At 42.2% G+C, this 25,380-nt stretch overlaps 1 protein-coding gene across 17 annotated transcripts in view; it reads right to left on the reverse strand.

The window, feature by feature from the left end:
* tenm4 (teneurin transmembrane protein 4) overlaps positions 1-25,380 on the reverse strand; it is a 1,451,267-nt gene that overhangs the window by 21,226 nt on the left and 1,404,661 nt on the right. For all 17 annotated transcript variants that reach the window (XM_078402642.1, XM_078402641.1, XM_078402643.1 and 14 more), the window contains 6 exons: positions 23,442-23,596; positions 19,036-19,913; positions 15,144-15,316; positions 13,720-13,955; positions 4,089-4,385; positions 49-1,660 (listed from right to left, as the gene is read on the reverse strand). In XM_078402642.1, coding sequence (XP_078258768.1) covers positions 49-1,660; positions 4,089-4,385; positions 13,720-13,955; positions 15,144-15,316; positions 19,036-19,913; positions 23,442-23,596 — 3,351 coding nt within the window. The remainder of the gene's footprint in view (positions 1-48; positions 1,661-4,088; positions 4,386-13,719; positions 13,956-15,143; positions 15,317-19,035; positions 19,914-23,441; positions 23,597-25,380) is intronic.

Genomic DNA, 25,380 nt, shown 5'->3' on the forward strand with positions numbered 1-25,380 from the left:
TCATTGAAATATTAATGATGTAAAAAAAAAAAAATCAATTATTTTTACCTGTCATGTAACATTTGATATCCTGAATGTTGCTGACCGGGTTGTTATTTTTAAACATGTACAAATTAAAAGGTACAAGTGTGCTGCTGAGGTGGTTCCAGATACTGTGATCAGCTGCCGTCCATCTGCCAGAAAGCACATCGTAGTCTCGTCGTCCAAAGTGTATTAGTTTGGTGAGGGGGTCGTACAAGCCACCATGATAGCCGACAATGAGTTGAAAAGTAGGATTTGTGTCCATATAAATTTCCCCATATGCAGTGTAAGTGATTTGCTTGATCATTAAACCAGTCGCAGTGAACACAGCCAGTGGGGTACCAGTATTATCACAGGCAACATAGAACTCAGCACCACTGCTAATCTCCATGGCAAACAGGTGGCCTTGAAGGTCATAGTACAAGGATGTGACTTCAGAACTCGTGTGGTTATACATATGTGTAACTCTTGTAGGGTTGCTCAGATCTGCATAGAAGAATTGTAAATACATCCCATAGCTGGTCTTACTCGAAACTCTTCTTCCAACTCCGTCATATCGGTAGTGCACTCTCCAACCATTCATTTTACTATAGGCTTCGGTGAGAAGACCAGCGGAATTGTAACCAAAGATAACATTGCCTCTTTGGCGTAAGAACCCATCTTCATCCACTTTATACTGTAGATCTCCCAACCGTGTAATTCGATCTCTCAGGTCATACCTCAATGGAGTTAGACGAGCACTATTGCCAGGGCTTAGCAAATGGAGATTCCCATTTAAATCATAGCTGTAGCGCCAGAAAGGTTTGTCGTTCAGGGTCACTGTCTGCAATTGCCCATCTGCGTCATATTCATAAGCATATCTGGACGTATTGGCATAGGGGCCAACCTTCAGTTCTCGTTTTATCACTCGACCCATGTTGTCATATTGCACCGTCATCCAATACATGAGCGATCTGAAAATTTCATACTGGACTTCTTTTACTCGTCCATATGCATCAAAATGTTTTGTGTGAGTCATGACTGCGGTGGTGATGATTTGATTAATGTCATAATAAATGATGCCGAATTTTCCAAATTGTTCAATTTTCCCAGAGACATCATCGTACCGGTACAGATCAATTGGTAAAGGTTTCTCGTTGATGACAGGTTGCATACTGGTAACCCGAAAGCTATTGTCGTAGTTATAATCAAAGCGAGCGTTCACCATTCCTTCTTCATTGAAGCGAAATATTTGCCTGTCAATAAGAGGGCCGATTTGCCTGAAACGTATAGTGCACGTAAAACCTTCATTTTGCAAGTTGACAGTCTTAAGCATACCAGCAGTTTCATCATAAGTGTACCCAATCCTTGTGGTGTCATAAAGGATTTCAGAGAGCTTGGACAACTTGCCATATTTGTAAAGAACTCGACGTCCTGTTCCAAGATATGAAGTCTGCAACAGTTGGTCATCTTCTGTGAAGTCTTGAATCACTGAAGCATTTCCTTCTGGAGGTTTGTAGATGTTTCTATAATAACCCACAGAACGAATGGTCTCCAGGTTTTGCTGAGCTACATTTGGCATCGTTACAGAAGATAGACGATCATTTTTGTCAAATTCAAAGATGTACTGTCTCTGAGTGTGCAGAAGCAGCACCGAGGACTACGAGAGACAGAAGAAATAATATTTTAGGGCAACTTATTATCTTTCATGATTTGCATAAATTCCATTAACTATTCCATGCTTTTTCATGACACTACATTAATTTAGACTTTAGAATCTTTCATGACACTACATTAATTTAGACTTTAGAGATACTGAGATACAGCACAGAAACAGGCCATTTGGCCCACTGACTTCATGCTGGCCAGCAGTCACCCCTTACACTAGCACTATCTTACACACCAGGGAAAATTCACAATTTTTTTACAAAAGCCAATTAACCTACAAACCTGTACATCTTTGGAGTGTGGGAGGAAACCAGAGCACCGCAGAAAACTCATGTGGTCACAGGGAGAACACACAAACTCCATACAGATCGCACCTGTAGTCAGGATCAAACCCAGGTCTCTGGCGCTGTAAGGCAGCCATTCTACCACTGTGCCACTATGCTGCCCACAATTTACATAAACAGGCTACATAATTACGAGGTAATATATTCAATTTCATGGCAACTTTAATTTGCAGCTCAACCAAAGTAATGTTTGAAATACAGCCCCTTTGAAATTACTGCAATCATTGTAAACCATGATAGTCTACATTGTGAGTAGAACACACTAGCTGAAATGACCCATATTTGCTCCATCTTCAATAGTATCAAGCTGTGACTGAATGAATTTGCCTCATTTGCAGTTTTGAAAGGCGGGCAACTTTATCATCAAATCATTTTCTTTACAACATTTAACAACAGATTGAAAACAGGAAACAGAAGTCTTCCAGTGGCATCTAAGAAATACATTCAGATGAGAATGCCCAATTGCTGATGTGCACGTAAGTGATCCTTTGTACCTCCAACACGTTGAGAGGCACTGGTGCGACTAATTGCATTTAGAATTTGCTTATGTGATTTGTCACTTTCCATTATCCTAATAAATAGTTCAATTTAGGTATGTCTCATCAGATGCTTATTACAGCACTATGATTGATATTGGTTCAAGCCATTAAAATCATGGATGCCGATTCCAGACTCTTTGTAACCGTTTCTAGATCAATGCCAATTGGAAATAATAGTTTTCACAGCAGTACCTTTTGTGATACATTCTGTCTGCAATTTCAAAGTGGAGATGCAAATGAACCTGGGCAGGCTTGGGAGGAAAAAGCAGAATGTGGTGCAATTCTGCCAGTAAATATGAGAGCAGCACAGTTGCACAGCTATAGAGCAACTGCCTCACAGTGTCCGAGACACTGGCTCCATCCTAACCTCGGGTACAGTCTGTTTGGAGCTTGCACATGTGACTATGTGGGTTTCCTTCAAACGCTTTGGTTCCCCCCACCCACATCCCAAAGATGTGCGGGTTGGTATGTTAATTGGCTGCTGAAAATTGCCCTTTGTGTGCAGGTGAGTGGTCGAACCTATGGGGAATAGATGGCTTACGGAGAAAATAAAGTTGGATTCGATTAATGTAAATAGCTGGTTGCTGGTCAGAGTGGTTTCAGTGGGCCAAAAGGCCTGTTTCCATGCTGTAACTCTCTGACTCCATGATGTTGTGAACTATATTTACAAAGATGATCAATTGTGCCATAGCAAAGTATTGTTTATAATAGAACCTTATGAATTACATTTGAGAACTAAAATTCCCAAAACTCTTGTCAGCATCTTAAAATAAATTGGACCAGGGCCACAACTATACAATTTGGAAGACCTTTTCGCTTTCCTTTTAGTATATTTCATTCTGGCTCTTTTACAAAAGAGATGCCCATTACATTTAACGCTAGTCATTAAAAAAAAATTGAAACAATTAAGTGTAATGCAAAAAAGTTCAGAATATTGATCCACAGTGGTTTATCAATGACTCTACACTAACAAGTCTTTAGTTTAGTTCAGTTTCGAGATACAGCATGGAAACAGGCCTTTAGGCCCACTGAGTCCACATTGATCACCTGTGCACTAGTTCTATGCTATCCCAGTTCCGCATCCCACACACAAGGGGCAATTTACAGAAGCAAATTAACCTACAAACCTACATGCCTTTGGAATATGAGAAGAAACCAGAGCATCTGGAGGAAACCCATGTGGTCACAGGGTGAACATATAAACTCTATACAGACAGCACCCATAGTCAGGATTGAACCTGGGTCCCTGGTGCTGTAAGGCAGCAACTCTATCACTGTGCCACCCTATTGAACTCTCTTGTAGAAGGGTACTGGAACGCCACTTATCCATTCCTCCACAGATGCTGCGTGACCTGCTGAGTTACACCAGCACTTAGTGTTTTGGTCACGATTTCAGCACCTGCTGTTCCTTGATATATTGGAGATCTATCTCCAATAGATCTGTAAAACTCTTATGGAAACGTGGGGAGCTGCCTCGCCTTTTTCAAAATGTAGTGTTACCTTAGAGAGTGGAATATCAATGTAGCCATGACAGTACCTTTTCCAGATAGGTGTAGGTCCACGATTTTCCATCTGCAAAAGTTCGGGATACAATCCTGCCTGCTTGATCATAGTCAATTCTCTCTGACATGGTACCCCTCTGGATACCCGCCACCAGACCAGCTGATGAATAAGTCACATTCACACCATTGAGTCTGCTGCTTGGAGACCACAGGGTAGGTCGGCCCAACTGATCATATAGGATTCGGAGAGTGAACTTCCGATGGTCATCATATATCTTTTCTGTTCGTGTCACGCGGTCAAAATCCAAAGAGAGCAGATTCCGGCTATGGACCTGTGGGAGTACATGGAAAACGGACAAGCTAAAACACAGAATGTAGGAACAAGGAACTACAGATGCTAGTTAATACACAAAAGGACTTCAAAGTGCTGGAGTGACTCAGCACATCGGATAGTATCTCTGGATCTCTGTAAATTTTCCCGGTGTGGGACGAATAAAGGAATATATTATTAAAAAAAAGGAGAACATGGATAGGTGACGTTTCAAGATGAGACCCTTCTTCAAACTCACGACCAGTCTGAAGAAGGGCCTCGACCCGAATCGTCACCTATCCACGTTCTCCAAAGATGCTGCCTGGCCTGCTGGGTTACTCCAGTTACTTGGTGTCTTTTCAAGCTAAAACACACATGCATTTACCACATAAGTTTGAGAAGAGCTTGTCATGGAAATGTGGAGCAGAGCCATGAACCCTGTTTTTGCCTGTGGATGGTTGATGATTTCTAACATCTTATTGACACACAGTATTGATGGGGATTTTTTCCCACCTACCCATTTAAAATAAAAAGCTGTAGAATTTTGTTTACTTTTCTTCTGTGGAAGGAATCAAGCTCCATATATCTGCTGCATACAAGCACACGGGGTGCAGTGGAGCATAAAGGTGAAAAAACCTGGCTTTACGACTGTTGATTTTAATCATAGTTTCTACTGTAGATGCTCCCACCTGACATAAGTGGTTTGTTTTGAAAGACATTATGCAGAGGGGGCATTTAATCCATTCACAGGGTGATTCATGGTGGAAGAACCATTTTTATTCTGAGCCAGTGCAGTAGAATCTTTATTTTCATTGGAGTAAGTGGAGAGATACTCAATTTAAGATCTCTTTTGAAAGAAGACACTTACAACCATGGTAATTTGGAAGCCTAATGGTTTAAGAAAAGCTTATAAGCTCAAAGATATAGGTAGAATTAAATATAAAATAGAAAAACTACTTGCATTTGCAAGTGGGTAGATAAAGAGATTAGATGTTCTAAGTTTTGTTAATATTCACCGTCTAAGCCAAAAGTTTTTTCAGGAGAAGGCTGCCATTGGAATTGTGGAGTACTGAATTGATCAATCTTCATAAACCTTCACAGATATTGATAGGTTCTCCGAGATTAGTCTCCATGGTTGTGTAGAAATTGACCAGTGTGACAGTTTTTAGCCCTTATTTGTGGCAACGAAAGTGAGACTTCTTTTTTGTTGGAGGGCATCATTAGAATTTGTACCAACATTACAGAAAAGTGAAGTCAACTCACAGCTAAGAAAGCCTTAAGGATTGGTTGGTGTTCTGCATCTAAACACAAGGTTGTTGTGGACTGGCTTCTGCAGTTTGTTATAGTGCCCTGGACTTTGAAGTACTAATGACAGTAAAACCTCCAGAGTTTGCTATCTATATACTAAAACTTTTGTTTTGTTTGTTTGTTCCTGAACTACAGCCAAAACGGTATATGACAGCACAACAATTTTAGGCCCACCTTACTCACGGTCGTCCCTTTGGTGCTAATGGAAGAAGTTTCAGTGAAACCGGTGTTATATTTTTAAAGTTATTCACATTTTACAGTTTAAATCTATCTCCTGGGGAGAGAGGGGGGAGGGAGGGAGAGGAGGCAGGATAAGGGGGGTTGAGGGGGATGGAGTGGAGGGGGGAAGGGGGATGGGGGGGAGGGGAAGGGGGTGGAGGGGTAGGGAGGTGGAGGGGGGGAGGGGAAGGGGGAGGGGGAGGGGAGGGGAAGGGGGAGGGGGAGGGGGGTGGAGGGAGGGAGGGAGGGGAAGGGGAGGGGAAGTGTGGACAGGGGAGGAAGGGCGGGGGAGGTTGGAAGGGGGGAGGGGGAGGGGGAAGGGAGGGAGGGAGGGGGAGGGGGAGGGGGGGGAGGAGAGGGTGCTGCACCAATGCAGGAGAGGTTTGGGCCCAACGGGTCCACTTGGTCTATTTATTATTAAACCATGAAACCATCAGAAGAACACAAGGTGGAAACCTAGAAGTGTTGCCATGCTCCTGCCTGCCAGAGGCTGTGCTGTTTTGCAGCCTTCTCTCAGCACAAGATACATATGCTTTCTGACAGGAACTCAAGGTACTTACACACTCATTGTCGGTTGAATAATGATAGTTCATAAGTCAAAGGAGCAGAATTAGGCCATTCAACCCATTGAGTCTACTCCACCATTCAATCAAGGCTGATCTATTTTTCCCTCTCAACCACATTCTCCTGTCTTCTTCCCGTGACCTTTGACACTCTTACTAATCAAGAATCTGTCAATCTCCGTTTTAAAAATACCCAATGGCTTGGCCTCCACAGCCATCTGTGGTAATAAATTCCACATATTCACCACCCTCTGACTGAAGAAATTACCCCTCATCTCCTTTTCAAAGGTTTGTCCTACTCTGAATGTGGGTGTAATCCCATGCGCACTCGACTAACAAGGGAGTATATAATGCAAGCAGATAAACTTATCTCCCTGTAGTCTTGCTGTCTTACCAAGCCAGATGGATTGCAAAGTGCCGTTGAAAGTAAGTAGACAATAGACAATAGGTGCAGGAGTAGGCCATTCGGCCCTTTGAGCCAGCACCACCATTCAATGTGATCATGGCTGATCATTCTCAATAGGTACCCTGTTCCTGCCTTCTCCCCATACCCCCTGACTCCGCTATCCTTAAGAGCTCTAGCTAGCTCTCTCTTGAATGCAATCAGAGAATTGGCCTCCACTGACTTCTGAGGCAGAGAATTCCACAGATTTACAACTCTCTGTCAGAAAAGGTTTTTCCTCATCTCCGTTCTAAATGGCCTACCCCTTATTCTTAAACTGTGGCCCCTGGTTCTGGACTCCCCCAACATTGGGAACATGTTTCCTGCCTCTAATGTGTCCAACCCCTTAATAATCTTATATGTTTCAATAAGATCCCCTCTCATCCTTCTAAATTCCAGTGTATACAAGCCTAGTCGCTCCAGTCTTTCAACATACGACAGTCCTGCCATTCCGGGAATTAACCTAGTAAACCTACGCTGCACACCCTCAATAGCAAGAATATCCTTCCTAATATTTGGAGACCAAAACTGCACACAGTACTTAGGTCATTGAAGGATATCACACTTAATACTGCAGAGATTGCTAATGTTTACTTGTAAACATATGGTGCCACCAAAGGTGTGTGTGGTTATGATCAAGAGAACCAAAGACAGGGACACACAGGCAGAAAGCTGTAGCTGCAGTGTACCTGGGAGAGGCTCTCTTGTGGCTTCTTGGTAAAATATGCTTTTCATTTTACATTTTGTCACTAATTTCAATAGGGTGAAATATTTTTCTTGGTGAGTTCGATTTATCTTATAACAAGTATCCTCTGTAAATGAGATTTCATTCCAATTTCGCTCATGCTACTTATAATTTTTGCAAGGTGGAAAAAATCAAATTGCATTGTGAAATCTAGAGGACAGATTTGTGGGATCTTTGTTATATATATATATATACACACACACAAAGTTGGATAACATAGAACAAATGTGTGAATGTGTGATTGATAATCGGCATGGACTCAGTGGGCCGAAGGGCCTGTTTCCGTGCTGTATCACTAAACTAAACCTAAAACTAAAGAGTCTGCAATACTATTTGCAATCTATGAATACTCTATGAATAGGGCGGCCACGGTGGTGCAGCGGTAGAGTTGCTGCCTTACAACACTTGCAGCGCCGGAGAACTGGGTTCGATCGCAACTACAGGTGCTGTCTGTACAGAGTCTGTACGTTCCCCCGTGACCATGTGGGTTTTCTCTGAGATCTTCGGTTTCCCCCCACACTCCAAAGACGTACAGGTATGTAGGTTAATTGGCCTGGTGTATGTGTAAATTGTCCTTAGTGTGTGTAGGATAGTGTTAATGTGCAGGGATCGCTGGTCGGTGCGGACCTGGTGGGCTGAATGACCTGTTTCCGCGCTGTATCACTAAACTAAAAACTAAAAGCTGCACTTGGTGATGTCCATAGGGAAGGTAAATCATCAGGCGTGCTTCTTTGGAAGTAGTAGATGAAGTATTTTCTCTGTGAGCCTCAGGCTTGAGTGCCATCCCTAATGAAGCAGTCAGCATCAAACTGAGATGTGGCAGAGATCAGCAGCCTGGAATGACTGTGAACCTAGGAAGCTGAGAGTGATCATGAACTTGACCTTCACAAACAAAGCCATGCAGACACACTGGTGAACGCCGGTGAACTGTTTGTAGTTGCAGGAGACTATAGACCTTGGTAAAAGCGATTTGAATGTTGAGCCCTCCTTGAAGCAATCTTGCAGGGGAATCAGAGGAATTAAAACTATTCTGTAGCCGAATGTCAGTTTTCAGACGAGTGAGATTGAAAAGCATGCTGGAGACAATTTTAGCGTGTTCATCATTGTTGACTCATTTAAGAGTATAATGCCAGAATATCTGCCAAATAGGCAGGGGTCAAATAATGGGAAATAAGAGACAGAAAGAAATATGCAATGTTGCACTGCTCTGTGTTAGGTCCATTTTCAATGATGTGACACTTCTTTTTTGGCGTAGTGCAGAGGAATTACTTTGCCTAGTTTCCTTAAGGCTGAATTTCGCATTCATATTTCATTAGTGATCATTGGAAAATTGCCATCACCATCTCCCTGCAGTTTTATTTCTAGCATCTCTTGAAGTTCATGATGCTCATATCAGATCAACGTCATCATTAAAGCACAGATTTCTGATCTTCTGCACTCCCCCCTCTCCCATCTCATCAATACAACTGCTATGAAATTCTTTACAACATTTGTTCATTATTGGCGTAGCTATAGAACGAGACTCGGCCATTGTGGGATTGCTTCAGGTAATAATAATTCATTTAGTTTCAATTTCCTGCTAATAAAGCAAACTACATTGTCTTTGTTTTGACATAAACAACGAACAACTAGAAATCAAATTTATTTTCCAATAAATGAAAACATTCAGATTCATTTTAAATAAATGTATTTTGTTGTCACTACTTCTATTCAGTACTTGCTAAATATAGCTGGATATTTCAGCAATCATAACTTGTGCCATCTTTCAATGATAATACACCATAGTATTGTTCAGATTACTATTTTTCCTTCGTAAAGATCACTAAATAATTAGAAATAATACAAGAAAATCTAATTATTGCAGAGTTAAAGTAATTTTACTTCACAAGTATCCAAACTGATGAGAGAGGAGATAGCTCTGGAACAATAAATTAATTCATACGTGACTTCAGTTTGTTGCCTTGAAATAACAATTGCTAACTTGTATTTTCATAAACATCCTGCATATAAGAAATGGAGAACACCCAACAACTAAATCTCTTATAAGTGACCGGTGAAAGAGTTTATTCGACACCAAAACAACTAAATATTAATTCTCTGCAGCTCAAATTTACAAATATATAAAAGTTTGCTCGGAAAACCTTGCAGTGCACTATTTGCATTATCATTTCCACCTCATCTTGTATTTTAAGAGATATAAGAAAATAACTGCAGATGCTGGTACAAATCGATTGATTCACAAAATGCTGGAGTAACTCAGCAGGTCAGGCAGCATCTCGGGAGAGAAGGAATGGGTGACGTTTCGGGTCGAGACCCTTCTTCAGACTGATGTCGGGGGTGGGACAAAGGAAGGATATAGGTGGAGACAGGAAGATAGAGGGAGATCTGGGAAGGAGGAGGGGAAGGGAGGGACAGAGGAGCTATCTGAAGTTGCGCTCTCACTAGGGTCTCTTCTACATCCCGCAGCTCCGCTCTTGCTCCCCCTCCCCCCACTCGCAACAAGGACAGGATCCCCCTCGTTCTCACCTTCCACCCCACCAGCCAGCGGATCCAACATATCATCCACCAACATTTCCGTCAATTACAACGGGACCCCACCACTGGCCATATCTTCCCATCCCCTCCCCTCTCTGCGTTCCGCAGAGACCGTTCCCTCTGTAACTCCCTGGTCCACTCGTCCCTTCCTACCCAAACCACCCCAACCCCGGGCACTTTCCCTTGCAACCGCACGAGATGCAACACCTGTCCCTTTACCTCCCCCCTCAACTCCATCAAAGGACCCAAACAGTCTTTCCAGGTGAGACAGAGGTTCACCTGCACCTCCTCCAACCTCATCTATTGCATCCGCTGCTCTAGATGTCAACTTATTTATATCGGCGAAACCAAGCGCAGGCTCGGCGATCGCTTCGCTGAACACTTGCGCTCGGTCCGCATTAACGCAACTGATCTCCCGGTGGCCCAGCACTTTAACTCCCCCTCCCATTCCCAGTCTGATCTCTCTGTCATGGGCCTCCTCCAGTGCCATAGTGAGGCCCGCCGGAAATTGGAGGAGCAGCACCTCATATTTCGCCTGGGCAGTTTGCAGCCCGGTGGTATGAACGTCGACTTCTCCAACTTCAGATAGCTCCTCTGTCCCTCCCTTCCCCTCCTCCTTCCCAGATCTCCCTCTATCTTCCTGCCTCCACCTATATCCTTCCTTTGTCCCACCCCCGACATCAGTCTGAAGAAGGGTCTCGACCCGAAACGTCACCCATTCCTTCTCTCCCGAGATGCTGCCTGACCTGCTGAGTTACTCCAGCATTTTGTGAATAAATCATCTTGTATTTTGTCAGGATCAAGTAGTATGAAACCAATTATTCCAGAAGAGACCAATATTATCTTAAAATCTGGTGAGAAACCAGGGGTTTGCTTTGTAAAATCCTAAAATATTTCTTCAAGATGACCATGTAAGGAATTACATGACAAATCGCTGTGTTTGATAATAAGATGGAAATGTATGCTGCTCGTTTAATCCAGAACATAACTTTAGGAGCAGAAGAGGCCATTTGGCTCTTGTGTCTGTTCTGTCACTCAAAATTGGAATTGCTTCTGATACCAATGCAAATTAATATAACAGAGTTTTATACTCAGAACACAACCATTCCATTAGTAGAAGCGTACCTAATCTCCTCAAATGATATGCTTGTGTTTGCAAATAGTGTTGGCAGAATATCAATTGTGTAAGGATTAGAAGATGGAAATACCCAGTTCATGTACTGTTAACCATTTCTTAGTTTTTAGAGACAAGGTATGGAAGCAGGCCGGTCAGCCCACCGCGTCCACGCTGACCATTGATCAACCATACACTAGTTCTATGTTATCCCACTTTCACATCCAACACACTAGGGTCAATTTACAGAAGTCAATAACTTACAAACCTGCACGTCTTTGGAATGTGGGATGAATTTCAGAGCACCCGGAGGAAACCCACTCGATCACAGGGAGAATGTACAAAGTCCGCATAGACAGCACATGTAGTCAGGATCAAACCCGGGTCTCTGGTGCCGTGAGGCAGTAGTTCGACCACTGCGCCACTGATTGTGGTGCCACAGTGCCGCCCTGATTGCCGAGCCATCCACCAGAAATTGGCACATACACCGGAAACATGCACCGGATAATTTTTATGCACAACTTGTGCATAGCTAGCAGGTGCTAATTGATCCAATTCCATTGGTCTTACTCCAACACTTGAGACTTACTTAGCACTTATGTTTGCCTTGTGTTTTGAATTCAAGTTCCCCTACCTCCACAACTCTTTTGCCCTTGGCATACTTGTCAATGGCACTGACACAAATGCATGAATATCCAGTTCAGTGACTCCTCAGCAATTGTTACTGTCATCAGTGTTGCTCTGTGATCAGCTGGTACACAGTTGATTTGCACTGGGGAATGATGGTGGGGAGGGGGATGGGGGATAATATTTTTGCCTTTTTTTTCTTCTGTCTCTTTGTCTCATGTAATATACAAAGGCAACAGTCAGAATGAATGACTTTTAGGGCCCGCTGATGTAATGCAACTTGGCCTCAATGCTCCTGAGAAAACAATCCGTTGTCCAAACTCCCCAAATACCCAATACCCTCTAAATCAGTTAGATCATCAAAGCAAAGAAATATTACAATAAAGAATAAGGACAAACTATATGATGAGTATTCCCTCTTTAAGTAAGGCTCCAACAGAAACAGGACAGCAGAAGTGAGCGTGTTCATCAGTGAATCAGAACAAAAATCTCTAATGAGGTACAAGTCTATTCCTTGGGAGTGCAGGAGGATGAGGGGTGACCTTGTAGAGATGTACAAAATCATGAGAGGAATAGATCGGGTAAACACAGAGTCTCTTGCCCAGAGTAGGGGAATCAAGAACCAGAGGAAATAGGTTGAGGGTGAGGGAAGAAAGATTTAATAGGAACCTGAGGGGTAACTTCTTCACACAGAGGGAGATGGGTGTATGGAACGAGCTGCCGGAGGAACTAGTTGAGGCAGGTAGTATCACAAAGCTTCAAAAACATTTGGACAGGTATATGGATAGGGCAGGTGGGACTAGTGTAGATGGGACATATTGGTCGGTGTGGGCAAGTTGGGCCGAAGAGCCTGTTTCCACACTATATGACTTTGTGACTCTGTGCTACATTCTTGGCTTCAGTTCTGAAATGAGATCAAAGGTCACTTTCTGACAACGGTCCAGAATTAAAACCTGGCCTTGGAATGAATATGTAAAGCAAAGAATGAAAAGTTAAATCTGAAATATTATTTTAAATTGGAAGCCTAAAATAATCATAGGTTCAAATTAATAAATAGGAAATTTATAACCAATACCATGTAATTCCTTCATCATATCAGATGTTATCGTATTTGTGCATATGAGAATAAACTTAACTTGATGAGTTTTTACTTGTTTAACTTAAGAGCTAGCAGAAAACAAAATAGACAAGTTGCCTTCATAGTGTAAACCTTCATAACTTCACAACTAATTCACAGCTGTAGCATCCAGATAGAGCAGTAAAGGTGGAAGTGTTTTCAGACACAATTAAGTGCTTGATTGAAACATGCTGAAGAGAAGAATGAAGTAGCTGAATACATTTCCGCATCCCTACTAAGGCTGGCAACTGCATTATCTCAATGTCCAACAAAGTTTATTTGTTGGTTAAAAAGATGCATTGTTGGGGGATTTAGTTTTAGAAACATAGAAAATAGGTGCAGGAGGAGGCCATTCGGCCCTTTGAGCCAGCACCGCCATTCATTGTGATCATGGCTGATCATCTACAATCAGTAACCTGTGCCCAACCTTTCCCCATATCCCTTGATTCCACTAGCCCCCAGAAGTCTATCTAACTCTCTCTTAAATTCATCCAATGATTTGGCCTCCACTGCCCTCTGTGGCAGAGAATTCCACAAATTCATGGCTCTGAGTGAAAAAGTTCCTTCTCACCTCAGTTTTAAATGGCCTCCCCTTTATTCTAAGACTGTGGCCCCTGGTTCTGGACTCCCCCAACATTGGGCACATTTTACGTTGAGTGTGTTTTATTTTGTCGGGTCTTACTCACCCTCAGCCTTCTTCCAAACACAGTGACTTGCCCCCTGGCTTGCTCTTTTCGTTGTCTCCATTCCACAAAGTTTAAGCCGTTTTCAATGGGCAACGTAACATTGCGCTTTCCGACCGTGGGATTTACAGTGCCTCCCAAGAGATGCGGTTCAGTTTGCAGTGAAACCTCCATAGCATTAGCTAGCATAAGCCTCAGTGATCCATCTGCACCAACGTGATAGGCATTTCGAACTTGATCTAAGAACACAAAGGACTAAGTTTACATCACTATTACGACAAATATCTTTTGAGAAAAACGAGTGCTTGGATCTTAGATTAGATAAGTAGTGCTCAATCAAATTTATTTGATTACTTTAGCAAATTTTCCAATGGTCGCATGGTCAGAGTCAGAGCCGACAGGAGGCTATATGTAAAGAGCAATCAACGGAAACAAGCACCTCGTAACACGGTCCTAATCAAATCAAAGGTAAAAAAAAAAGAGTGGCCCGCAAATTCAGGGCAAAAATCTGTGAAATGGAGAACTGATTCACTGCTTGGATTGGCTCCTGTTTAGTTTGCTATTCATTGACTTCAGCGGAAATGAAAAATGGTCAATTTATGTAACCACCCACCAAGCTAATGTCTTTCATTTCATCTTGGTTAAAATTTCTTTAACTTAAATGGATGTAAAGAGTAACTTGGAAATAAGCAAAGAAGCAAATAACATGATCAATGTGGTATTATGATATGAAACAGAAATTACTATAAATACTTCCCTGAGATAATAATTATACTTATGTTTCATAATGTGAAAAAACAATGGATGCTGGAAATCTGAAATGGTGAAGGCTGATTTACACTGAAACAAGAACTCTATTTCTTTCTCCAGCACTGAGCATCCATTGACAATATGAAAGAATAGGTCGACTGGGCTTGTATTCACTGGAGTTTAGAAAGATGAGAGGGGATCTTATGGAAACATATAAAATTCTTAAAGGGATTGGACAGGCTAGATGCAGGAAAAATGTTCCCCATGTTGGGGGAGTCCAGAACCAGGGATCACAGTTTAGGAATAAGGGGTAGGCCATTTAGGACTAAGATGAGGAAAAACCTTTTTCACCCAGAGAGTTGTGAATCTGTGGAATTCTCTGCCACAGAAGGCAGTGGAGGCCAATTCACTGGATGCTTTCCAAGGGAGAGTTAGATTTAGCTCTTAGGGCTAATGGAATCAAGGGATATGGGGAGAAAGCAGGAACGGGGTACTGATTTTGGATGATCAGCCATGATCATATTGAATGGCGGTGCTGGCTCGAAGGGCTGAATGACCTACTTCTGCACCTATTTTCTCTGTTTCTATATGAAACACAGGTATAATTATTATCTCCCATAAGCGAGAGCAAAATAGGAATAAATAGGTAAGAGGAAGTATTAGTGAATGAACTTTACCTTGGACCAAGGTGTAGAAAGCACCTGCAGTTGACAGATTGGTGGTTATAGTAACGTCGTCCTTATTCGAAGTCTCAACATGTACTCGGACAGCGCTGTCAATGTCACCATGGAAACTGTCAATGCGTCCAGTGGGAAAAGTTGCATTGATGAGCCGACCATAATTATCATACCTATGTGGAAAGTAATTGTGTTCATTCCACGTATAATTTATTGGATTGAAACGCTTCAACTTTTATATTCCAACAAACAATCTCACACAATGTGCAATTTTTCCAGCAATTTAAAAAAAATTGCAGCACAGGTTCAATTGGAACTTTTCTACCTAGCATCTTAAGGACACTGAAAATAGAACTAATTAAGCTTACATTTATCATCAGTGATTAGATTCCTTGGGGCCAGGAATGTTTTACGTAAGAAACTCAAATTTTGAACCATTATTTACTTTCAGCAAACTGAGCAGAATTTTCAAAAATAGCATTTGGGGATCCTTGAATTCATGAAACTCTTCACCAAATCCACTGGTTTTCTCTCTGTGATATTTATTTAGGAGCATAACAGTGAGACCAAAACTGCTGAAAGAAGCAATAACTATCCATAAAAAAAGGATGGGTGATACCCCTAGCAATTTCAAACATTCTTCCATTTTAATATGGTTTGCAATATGTTGACTAATTCTGGGTAAAATAATACATATAGTTACTGATATTTCCGTTCTTTTCAGTACCCTGAGAGTAATAAAACTCAGCTATTTTAAACTTTTCCCTTCATGTGGCTTTGGTTTAATCTTTGTTTTGCCTAATTATTTGAATTACTATGTCACTGAATGAAAATGCCTAAAATATATTTTTTTATGAAACAATTCCCTGTTCCATTTTAGTTTAGTTTAGAGATATAACGCAGAAACAGGCCCTTTGGTCCAGTGAGTCAACGCTGACCATCGATCTCCCGCTCACTCATGTTATCCCAATTTTGCATCCACTCCCTACTTACTAGGGAAAATTTAGAGGCCAACTACCCTACAAACCCACTGTCTTTTGGAAAAAAAATTATCCGGAGCATCCGGAGGAAACTCACGTGGCCACAAGGAGAACTTGCAAACTCCACAAAGACAGCACCCGAGGTGAGGATCGCACTTGGTCATTTCGAGACATTAGATACAGAAACATGCACGGAGAGGCAATTATGGATTTGGAAAACAATTTGTCTCATAAATGTTGCAATTGTACCTGCTTCTGCCTCCACCCCTGGTAACATGTTCCAGGCACTGCTCCTTTCTGCGTAAATACAGGTGTCAGAGGTTATGGGGAGAAGGCAGGAGAATGGGGTTTGGAGGGAGAGATAGATCAGCTATGATTGAATGGCAGAATAGACTTGATGGAGCCGAATGGCGCAATTCTACTACTTCTGACCTTATAATAAGTTGTCTTGTAAATTTACTTTAAATTTTCTCCCTCTCACATTAAACATATGGCCTCCAGTTTGACATTTCAACCCTGGATAAAAAGTAAACACCCTATCTATGCCCCTCATCATTTTATATACTTCTATCAGCTCATCATTCAGTCTACGACGCTCCTGCAAAAATCCCATTTTATCCAACCTCTCCTTATAGCTAATACACTCCAATCATTTTGACTATTTTGGGTGGAGTTTGGACCAACTTATTTCAAAGCTGTGACTTGAGGAAATTAGTATGGTCACTATTCATTGAAAAGGTAAAAAGGAATTATGAAAATCAAAATGCGTTTGATTGTTATCTTTTGACCCTTTTACAGTATACCCAAACTGCTTTTTTAAAGTAATCTCAGTAAAAGGAAGACCTATAATTGTTTCTTCAAAAATATGTCCTCTACCTTTTTCATCTCAAAAATTTATTTCAAATAACTTTCATATCAGAGGCAAATCTTCTAAATATGGTTGGAACTACATAAAAGAAGCCACCATGAACGTTTTGACCCCTAAAATTTATGTACTGTTTTATTTCGAGAAGAAAAAAGCAATAACTAAGTCTGGCTTACATTAAAATATAACTACATCAGACTGCCAAAGACAGCTGTGGAAATATTGTTCAAGTCTTCAGTGATGACAGACACTGGCAAAATGACCTGCGGCAAATCTGCATTTCATAATCTAATTCACAGGCACAGGATGTCTAGATTTCCACCCCGCACTCAAATGAGACATAGACTATCTCTGACACTTCTCTCCCCATCTCTATTTCTGTGTTTTCATCACCGAGGCCACACTATCCACTGACATTCACTACAAACCCACTGACTCTCTTGCAAGGATGCTATCTTTTAGTTATTTTAGTTTAGTTCATTGTCACATGTACCGTGACACGTTGAAAAGCTTTTGTTGTGTGCTAAGCAGTCAGTGGATAGACGATACATGATTACAATCGAGCCATCCACAGTGTACAGATACATGATAAAGGGTATAACGTTTAGTGCAAGATAATATCCTCTCAATTTCTCCAATTCCACTGCATCTGCTCCCAAGATGAGGTTTTGCCCTCTGGAACAACTGACATGGCCTCTTTCTTCAGAAAACGTGGTTCACCTCTGCTGTTGTGGATGGAGCCCTCACTATACCTCCTCTGGGTAGTTCTGCTCTCGCTCCCCTTCCTTCTGGATGGAACAAGGATGGAGTTCCCCGGGTCCTCGCCTTTCACCCCACCAGCCTCATCATTCAACACATCAAACTACGACATTTCCGCCACCTTCAACATGACACCACCACCTGTTGCATCTTCCTGTCCCCACCCCTTTCTGCTCAATGCAAAGACCACTCATCTTTCCCACTCAACCTGTCCCCTCGCCAGGCACTTTCCCCCTGCAACTGCAGGAGATGTAACATGCCCTTACACCTTCCAGGGACCCCAGCAGCACTTCCACCATACTGCATTTGGTACTCCCGACGTGGCCTACCGTACATTGACAAGACCAAGCGTAGACTAGGCGACTGCTTCGCCAAACCTTACGCTCTGCCCACCAAGGCCTGCTGCATCTCCCGGTTGATAACAAGTTTAAGTCCCCTTCCCATTCCCACAATGACCTTTCGGTCCATGGCCTCCTCCATTGTCAGAGTGAGGCCACACACAAACTTGAGGAAAAGTATATTCTACTTGGATATCTTACAACCAATGGTATGAACATTAAATTCTTCAATTTCACGTAATGCCCTGCCCACAAATGAGTGTGCACTCATTTCTCCCACCAGTCATTCCATTCCTTTCCCCTCCTTTGTATATTCATCTCCTATCCTAAGTCCTACATTTTCCATTAAAACCCCCTTATTCCCATCCTCCATCCCTTTCCACCCATATTACTCTCTCCAGCTTTACAATTCACTCCCCCTCTACATTCCTTATCGGAAATCCTTTTGTCTCCTTTTAACCTCCAGTCTTCGTCATTCACTCCACGCATCTACCAATTAAAACCTCCCCTTACCCATATCCACATATCACTTGCAAGACCTTGTCCTCCACCTCTCTTTTTCAGCTTTCTCCCCCCTATTCCATTAGTCTGTAGGGTCCCAACTCGAGACGTCGCCTATCCATTCCCTCCACAGATGCTGCCTGACCTGCTGAGATCCTCCAGCACTTTGTGTTTTGCTCAAGGTTCCAGCGAGTGCAGTTTCTTGTGTCTCCAGATGATGCCCAGATCTGGACATCTTAGCACCAGCTACATATTACTATATGGTGAACTGGGTCACACTTTTTCCAGGCCTGTTGTCTCCTGAGTGATATTCAGACTAGGCTGGATTACGACAAGCGAGATATGCAGTAGGGTTACCTGGTTTTTAGGATTCATTGTTGAGATCAGAGAAACAGTTTTGCAAAACCAAGTACCTATTTAATATAAATAGAAAAATAATATATATTTACTCATAAAATGTGGTCCAACCATTTTCATTGCTTTTAGTTGTCAACAGACCAGTACTGCCTTGGTATGTCATCATAGCCAGTTCATGTCCCTGGGTGGAGACGCTCTTTAGGGCAGCGTTTGCACTGATTGTCAGCCAGTAAACCTGCCCATCTGGCACCACCAGCCAAAGCGGCATTCCTGTTGCATCGCGTCGTATATGTAACGAGTTCCCGTTGTTATCCATGATCATGCTTATGTCTCCATTCCCAGTGTAAGTGATGTTATAAAGGTAGTCTGCGGTGATAAGGCTTTGTGTAAATAGGTGACTACCATTAATGGAAAATAAATATAGTTCTTGATCAATGGTCGAAGCAACCTCGTAGAGATTCAGAGAATTGAGGAATGGCCTGTTTTTCCGAACATATCTAATGCGGACGTTCCTGAGATCTGCTATGTAAACGTCTCCCTCAGGGCACGTTGCCAGCGACGAGGGAGCGTTCAGTTTGGCGTCCTTTGCATACCCATCATCTCCTGAGTAGCATTCACAGTTGGCGTCGTGTTTACAGTCGCAGCCGGTCGGTGCTCCTGCAACCAGGGATATTTCCCCATTTGTCGTGACCTGCCGGACACGGTTTATCTTCTTCTCATCTGTTTCCGCTATGTATAAGATTCCATTGTGGGAAATGGAAATGGCCATGGCTGACTCCAGCGTCGAGTGCACTGCCACCTTGCTCAGGAGGAAGTGATCGATTCCAGGCACTTGGCAGTGCATTGGGCGCCCAGCTACAATGCGAACTTGGTGGTTTTCTGAAATCTGAAGTACCACGTTGTTATCCAGCAAGTAAAGGGAATTATCCATAGGGTTCACTGCTAGGTCTGTGGGCCATTCCAAACGTACCTGAGGGAAAAGCAGGATAAAAATCAACAGCTGTTCATAATGTCTGACACGATTCATGAGAATTAGAACCATTATATACAAAATGTGGATGCTAAATATAATACTCACTCTGACATTGTTAACTCAGCCATTGTTATAGAACATAGAACAGTACAGCACAGGAATGGGCCCTTCAGCCCTCAATGCTTATGCTGAACATGATGCCAAGTTGAACTGATCTCATCTGCTTATACATGATCCATATCCCTCTATTCCCTGCACTTCGATGCAGCTATCCTAAAGCTTTTTAAACATCACTGTCATATCTGCCTCCACCATCATCCCTGACAGTGCGTTACCGGCCCCCATCACTCTCTGTGTAAAGAACTTGTCCTGCACATCTCCATTAAACCCTCCCCCTCTCGCCATATAGCCATGCCCTCTAGTTTGGGACATTGTCAACCAATTTATATATAAATTGTAATATTTTAAAGTAAAAAGAGCAACTCTTATTTTATCCCATGGTAAGTCTTGCATGCCCCCCCCCCCCCCCACCAGCATCTCGAACATGCCAAGGGCACACTGTTGGTATTCATGCAGATTTGACTTAATTCGACTCCATGCGGATCTCAAGTAAACTTAAGTGAAAATGGAAAATGTTGGGAATTATTCAGCATGTCACATGCAAGTCTTTTCTGCTAACATGTGGCGTTACCAGAATCAGCACTTCCGAAATGCTTCATCCTTCTGAACCCTTATAATATCAGTGAAAATCTACAGCATGGCAGAAGCTGAAACTCCATAAACTTTAGCAGAATTCTGCAAATCCATTATTGTGCTTGAACAAGGTTAATTGGTTCATTTTTAAAGATTTATGCTTTCGCTGCCATTACTTCACAGTGGCAAGCAGATTTCTGTTAACTTGAATTAACATTTGTCACGGTTAATACAGCCATTGAAATAGTTTTTGTATATTGTGGCAATATTTCACTCAGTGCATTTATTGTTTTAGAATGAAAGCTTTATTTGGTCTGGAACCTTACAGTTCAATCTGGGGTGTAAATCAGTTCCATAACTTTCAGTCTGTCACAGAATCCGCATTTAGAATATTGTGTTCAAGATATTGTCAAGCTTGAAAGGATTCAGAAAAGATTTACGAGGATGTTGCCAGGACTAGAGGGTGTGAGCTATAGGGAGAGGTTGAGTAGGCTGGGTCTCTATTCCATGGAGCGCAGGAGGATGAAGGGAGATCTTATAGTGGTGTATAAAATCATGAGAGGAATAGATCCGGTCGATGCAAGTCTTTTGCCCAGAGTAGGGAATTGAGGACCAGAGGACATAGGTTCAAGATGAAGGGGAAAAGATTTAATAGGAATGCGAGAGGTAATATTTTCACACAAAGGGTAGTGGGTGTATGGAACAAGCTGCCAGAGGAGATAGTTGAGGCTGGGACTATCCCATTGTTTAAGAAACAATTAAACAGGTACATGGATAGGACAGGTTTGGAGGGATATGGACCAAGCGCAGGCAAGTGGGACTAGTGTAGCTGGGACATGTTGGCCGATGTGGGCGAGTTGGGCCGAAGGGCCTGTTTCAACACTGTATAACTCTATGAGTCACAGAAAGCTCACAACAGTGAAGGAGGCCATCAGCCCATAGACTCTATGCCAGCTCTGAGCAAGAGCAATCCAACTTGTTATACTTCCCCCCCCCCACCCCTCCCCCCCCCCAGTCTTCCATCAATCTCCAATTTTCTTTGTCCAATCCCCTTTTGAATGCCACCATTGAATCTGTTTTCTCCTGGTTGCAACTCTAGTTCCTGACACTCACCGCATGAAGAAACTGTCTCTCATGCCACTATTTTGGTTCTGTTACCAATCGCGAATCTTCTATGCCCTCTGACTCTTGATCCCTCCACCTCTAGGAATAGTTGTTACCTTTCTACCCTGTCTATGCCTTGCCTGATTTTACAGTTCAGATCCCTTCTCAACTTCCTCTCTTGTAAAGAGGATAAGCTTGGCTTCTCCAGTTGTCCATCTCCCTGGAATCATATTAGCAATTTTTTACTATACAATCTATAAGGCCTTTCTTTATTCAGATTGTCATACCCAGAATGGACCATAATTCTCGAGGCCAAACCAGCGTTTTATTCCTGGCCTTTGAGCTCAATGCATCTAGAGCCAAACAGCATGTAAACAGGCCCTTCGTCCCACACAGACAAAGATGCCTCATCTACACTAGTCCCACCTGCCTCTGTTGATAAAGCACAAGATCTTGGATGGTACTTTACCTGCTTTCTCAACCTGTCGATAATTTAATCATATATATCCCTCCATCTCTGTACCTGTATTCCTTCTACAATTTTGCCTCTGAACTTGCAGAAAGTATTCATACAAAATAGCAAAACTATGAAATATAATAATTAAAAATATCACTAGGATATATTTTTAAGATGGTGAGAAAATGAACTCCACTGTATGATCTGCTTGACAATTAGGAAATAACACCATAGTGAATGAGATGCACACATTGTGATGCAGTGCACGCAATTTTCCAGATATTTGCATTGGCATCAGAAGCAAATTTCTTTTTAAATAACTTGTGAATTTTCAATATTTAAAACCCATTTTCTATCAAAGCTGCCTTTTAAAATATTTAATGGCCTGTGGTTTCACAATACCAGTGAGATCTAATTGAAAAGCTTTTTATTTCTTCTACGTGATAAAATTGTAGTTGTGCCTCAGTTTACATGGCAAACAGCCAAATTTGACTGTTTTCAGAATGTTACCAAATTATTACTCATAAAACCTGCATTTCCACAATAAATGTATTTACCCTTTCGTTACCGTCCAACTTTCATTGTCACATACAATGTGCTTAATTGCACAAGTGTAATACCCTTAATTTGGCGGAAATATTCAATCTTAAATGGCTATTTCGTTATAGTATGTTGATAAAATTACCATAATACATTTCCATAATATAATTGTAAATCTTCTTCCATTGCTGCCTGTTCCCACTGTGGCCAAACTCCAATGAGACTATACCACCTCTGCAAATGCAGGCCTTGGCTTCATTATAATGTGAAGAATAGGGTCCTGTGATTTGTACAGATTCACAATCTAATTAATCTACAATCTAATTATTCCTGCTAAATGTGCAACGTTTGGACTATACAAATGCAAATACTTCAACACTTCTCTAAGGGTGTTGCCAGGGACATTTGGACAGCTACATGATAGGAAACGTTTAACGGGATATGGGCCAAACATGGGCAGGCATCTTGGATAGAATGGGCAAGTTCGGCTGAAGGGCCTGTTTCCGTGCTGTATGACTATAACTTTGGCACAAGATTATTGTAAACCCAAGAAAACTGCATGAAACAACCACTTGTTCATTTTTTTCAGGGTGTACAAAGTTAATATGGCTAATTGTGGGAGCCTGTGAATGCCTCCCATTTATTTTTTATTTAATACTTACCCCAATCATTCACCTGCGGATTATCCATAAAAATTGTATTAAGGTTACACTGCATGACAGTCATTTTACCTGTGAAATATCCATCACTGAATCGCAGCTCAGAGGTCGTGCTGAGGTCAAGTCATTGGAACCGATCACAGAGGAGATGATTCCATTCTGATCAATTCGGCGTATCATGGTTCCATCCACAAAGTAGATCAGTCCAAATTTATCAACTGTTATACCTGGTGAAGTAAAAAAATGAATTATTAAATAAGCTTCAAAACTCAGATCATAAGCATTATCTTTTGTTTAGCCTTCAGAATTCACCCTGGATGAGAATTGGCAGTACTCTTCAAAATCATTCTATTTCCATAATCGTAACAGTTCCGGGTATTATTGCCTTTAGTATTGGTAACTGAGTGAAATCTTCTTTGTTTCATTTTTGGTAGATCTTGCTTCTGCTGTCTCTGTTTGTTGTCGTTCGCCTGGCTGAGGTCAGTTGATAGGGCTCACCATGGGGAGGTCGACAACATGGGTCGCCCTGAACTGGCTACGCACAGGGGTTGGCTGGTTCAACGCCAAAATGCATCATTGGGGGTTGCGTTCATCAGGACCCTGCGTGTGTGGAGCAGATCAGCAAACAGCGCAGCACGCATGTCCTCCGCCCCCTTGGTGGAGGGGTAGACCTCACGGCCCTCGACAACAGCACATTGAACTGGCTACAGCGCCTGAAGGGCGTTACATAAGTCCTGCTGCCTCAAACACAAGAAAAAGAAGGTAGATCTTGCTATTTAAAAAAAATAGAACACACGATCTCAAAGCACGTTGATATTGCCAAACATTCCCGGTTGCAAAAATGTTTGACCATCTCTACACTTAGCAGTAAAAACCTACCAAGTTTTAAAAACACAACCCGACCAAATATTTCACTGAAGAGTTATCTGTGCAAAGAAGAGTACTGGACAGCCTGGCTGTACTTAAGTCAGTAGGTCTACTTAGGATGCATTGAAGGTGGCAAAGTAAGCATTGCAGAGGTGAGTGCCTATAATTCTATATGGATAGTATCAGAGGGTTGGAGAATTGCCAATGCTTCACCTTTGTTTGTTCTGGAGAATAAGGAATAATTACAGAATTGTCAGTTCAATCAGTTCAGCGTGATTCCGAATGAAGAATGCAGAAGGATGTGCCAGCAGCAGCATCAGACATACTCAGTAATGAAGACACAAAGTGCTGGAGTAACTCAGCAGGTCAGGCAGAATCTCTGGAGAGCATGGGTAGGCGGTTTCGAGTCAAGACCCTTCTTCACACTGATTGCGGTAGGGGAAGGGGAAGCTGGAAGAAGGGTGGTTGCAGGACAAAGCCTGATAAGTGATGGATGGATACGGGTGAGGGGGTTTTGATTGGCAGATCGTCAGATGAAGGCATGAGATGAAAAGACAAAAGGGAGTGAGATAACGAAATAAAGAGAGAAGGGGCGTGAGATGTGAAGCCAGAGTTCGGAAGATAAGTGGAAATGGGGGGGTGGGGAGAAAGGGAGAAATGGGAACACATTCATGTGGGGCAATAGGAAGAGAGGGAGGTAAAATGGAGGGGGGTGGTTATGCCTACTATACATAGACATAAAGCAAAGTGATCTCACAGCCAAAGGATTAGATCAAAGGTCTGCACTCCTGTCACATCATATGGTGAAATGGTCATGGAAAGGTAAACAACAAACAAATGAGACTCCGAGAAGATGTCCATCCTGAATGACGGTGTGACTTTGCACGTGAGTACTGACGATAAGGCTGAAACCTTCAAAAGCAATTCAGCCAGACAAATGAAGTGATGATCCATCTTGAGCTTCTTCCTGAGATTCCAATCATGGAAGCCAGTCCAGTTTATGCGGTTCACTGCATGTAAAACAAAAGCTCTGTCTGGAAGCACTGGATGCACCAAAACCATAGGATCAATGATCTGCAACCAGGACTGGCTGCAGTATTGAAAACCTACACCCCTTAGAAGGTCAGGTCACATGGCATCCTTA

This window comes from Rhinoraja longicauda, chromosome 7, assembly GCF_053455715.1.
Source record: "Rhinoraja longicauda isolate Sanriku21f chromosome 7, sRhiLon1.1, whole genome shotgun sequence".
Lineage (NCBI taxonomy): Eukaryota > Metazoa > Chordata > Chondrichthyes > Rajiformes > Arhynchobatidae > Rhinoraja > Rhinoraja longicauda.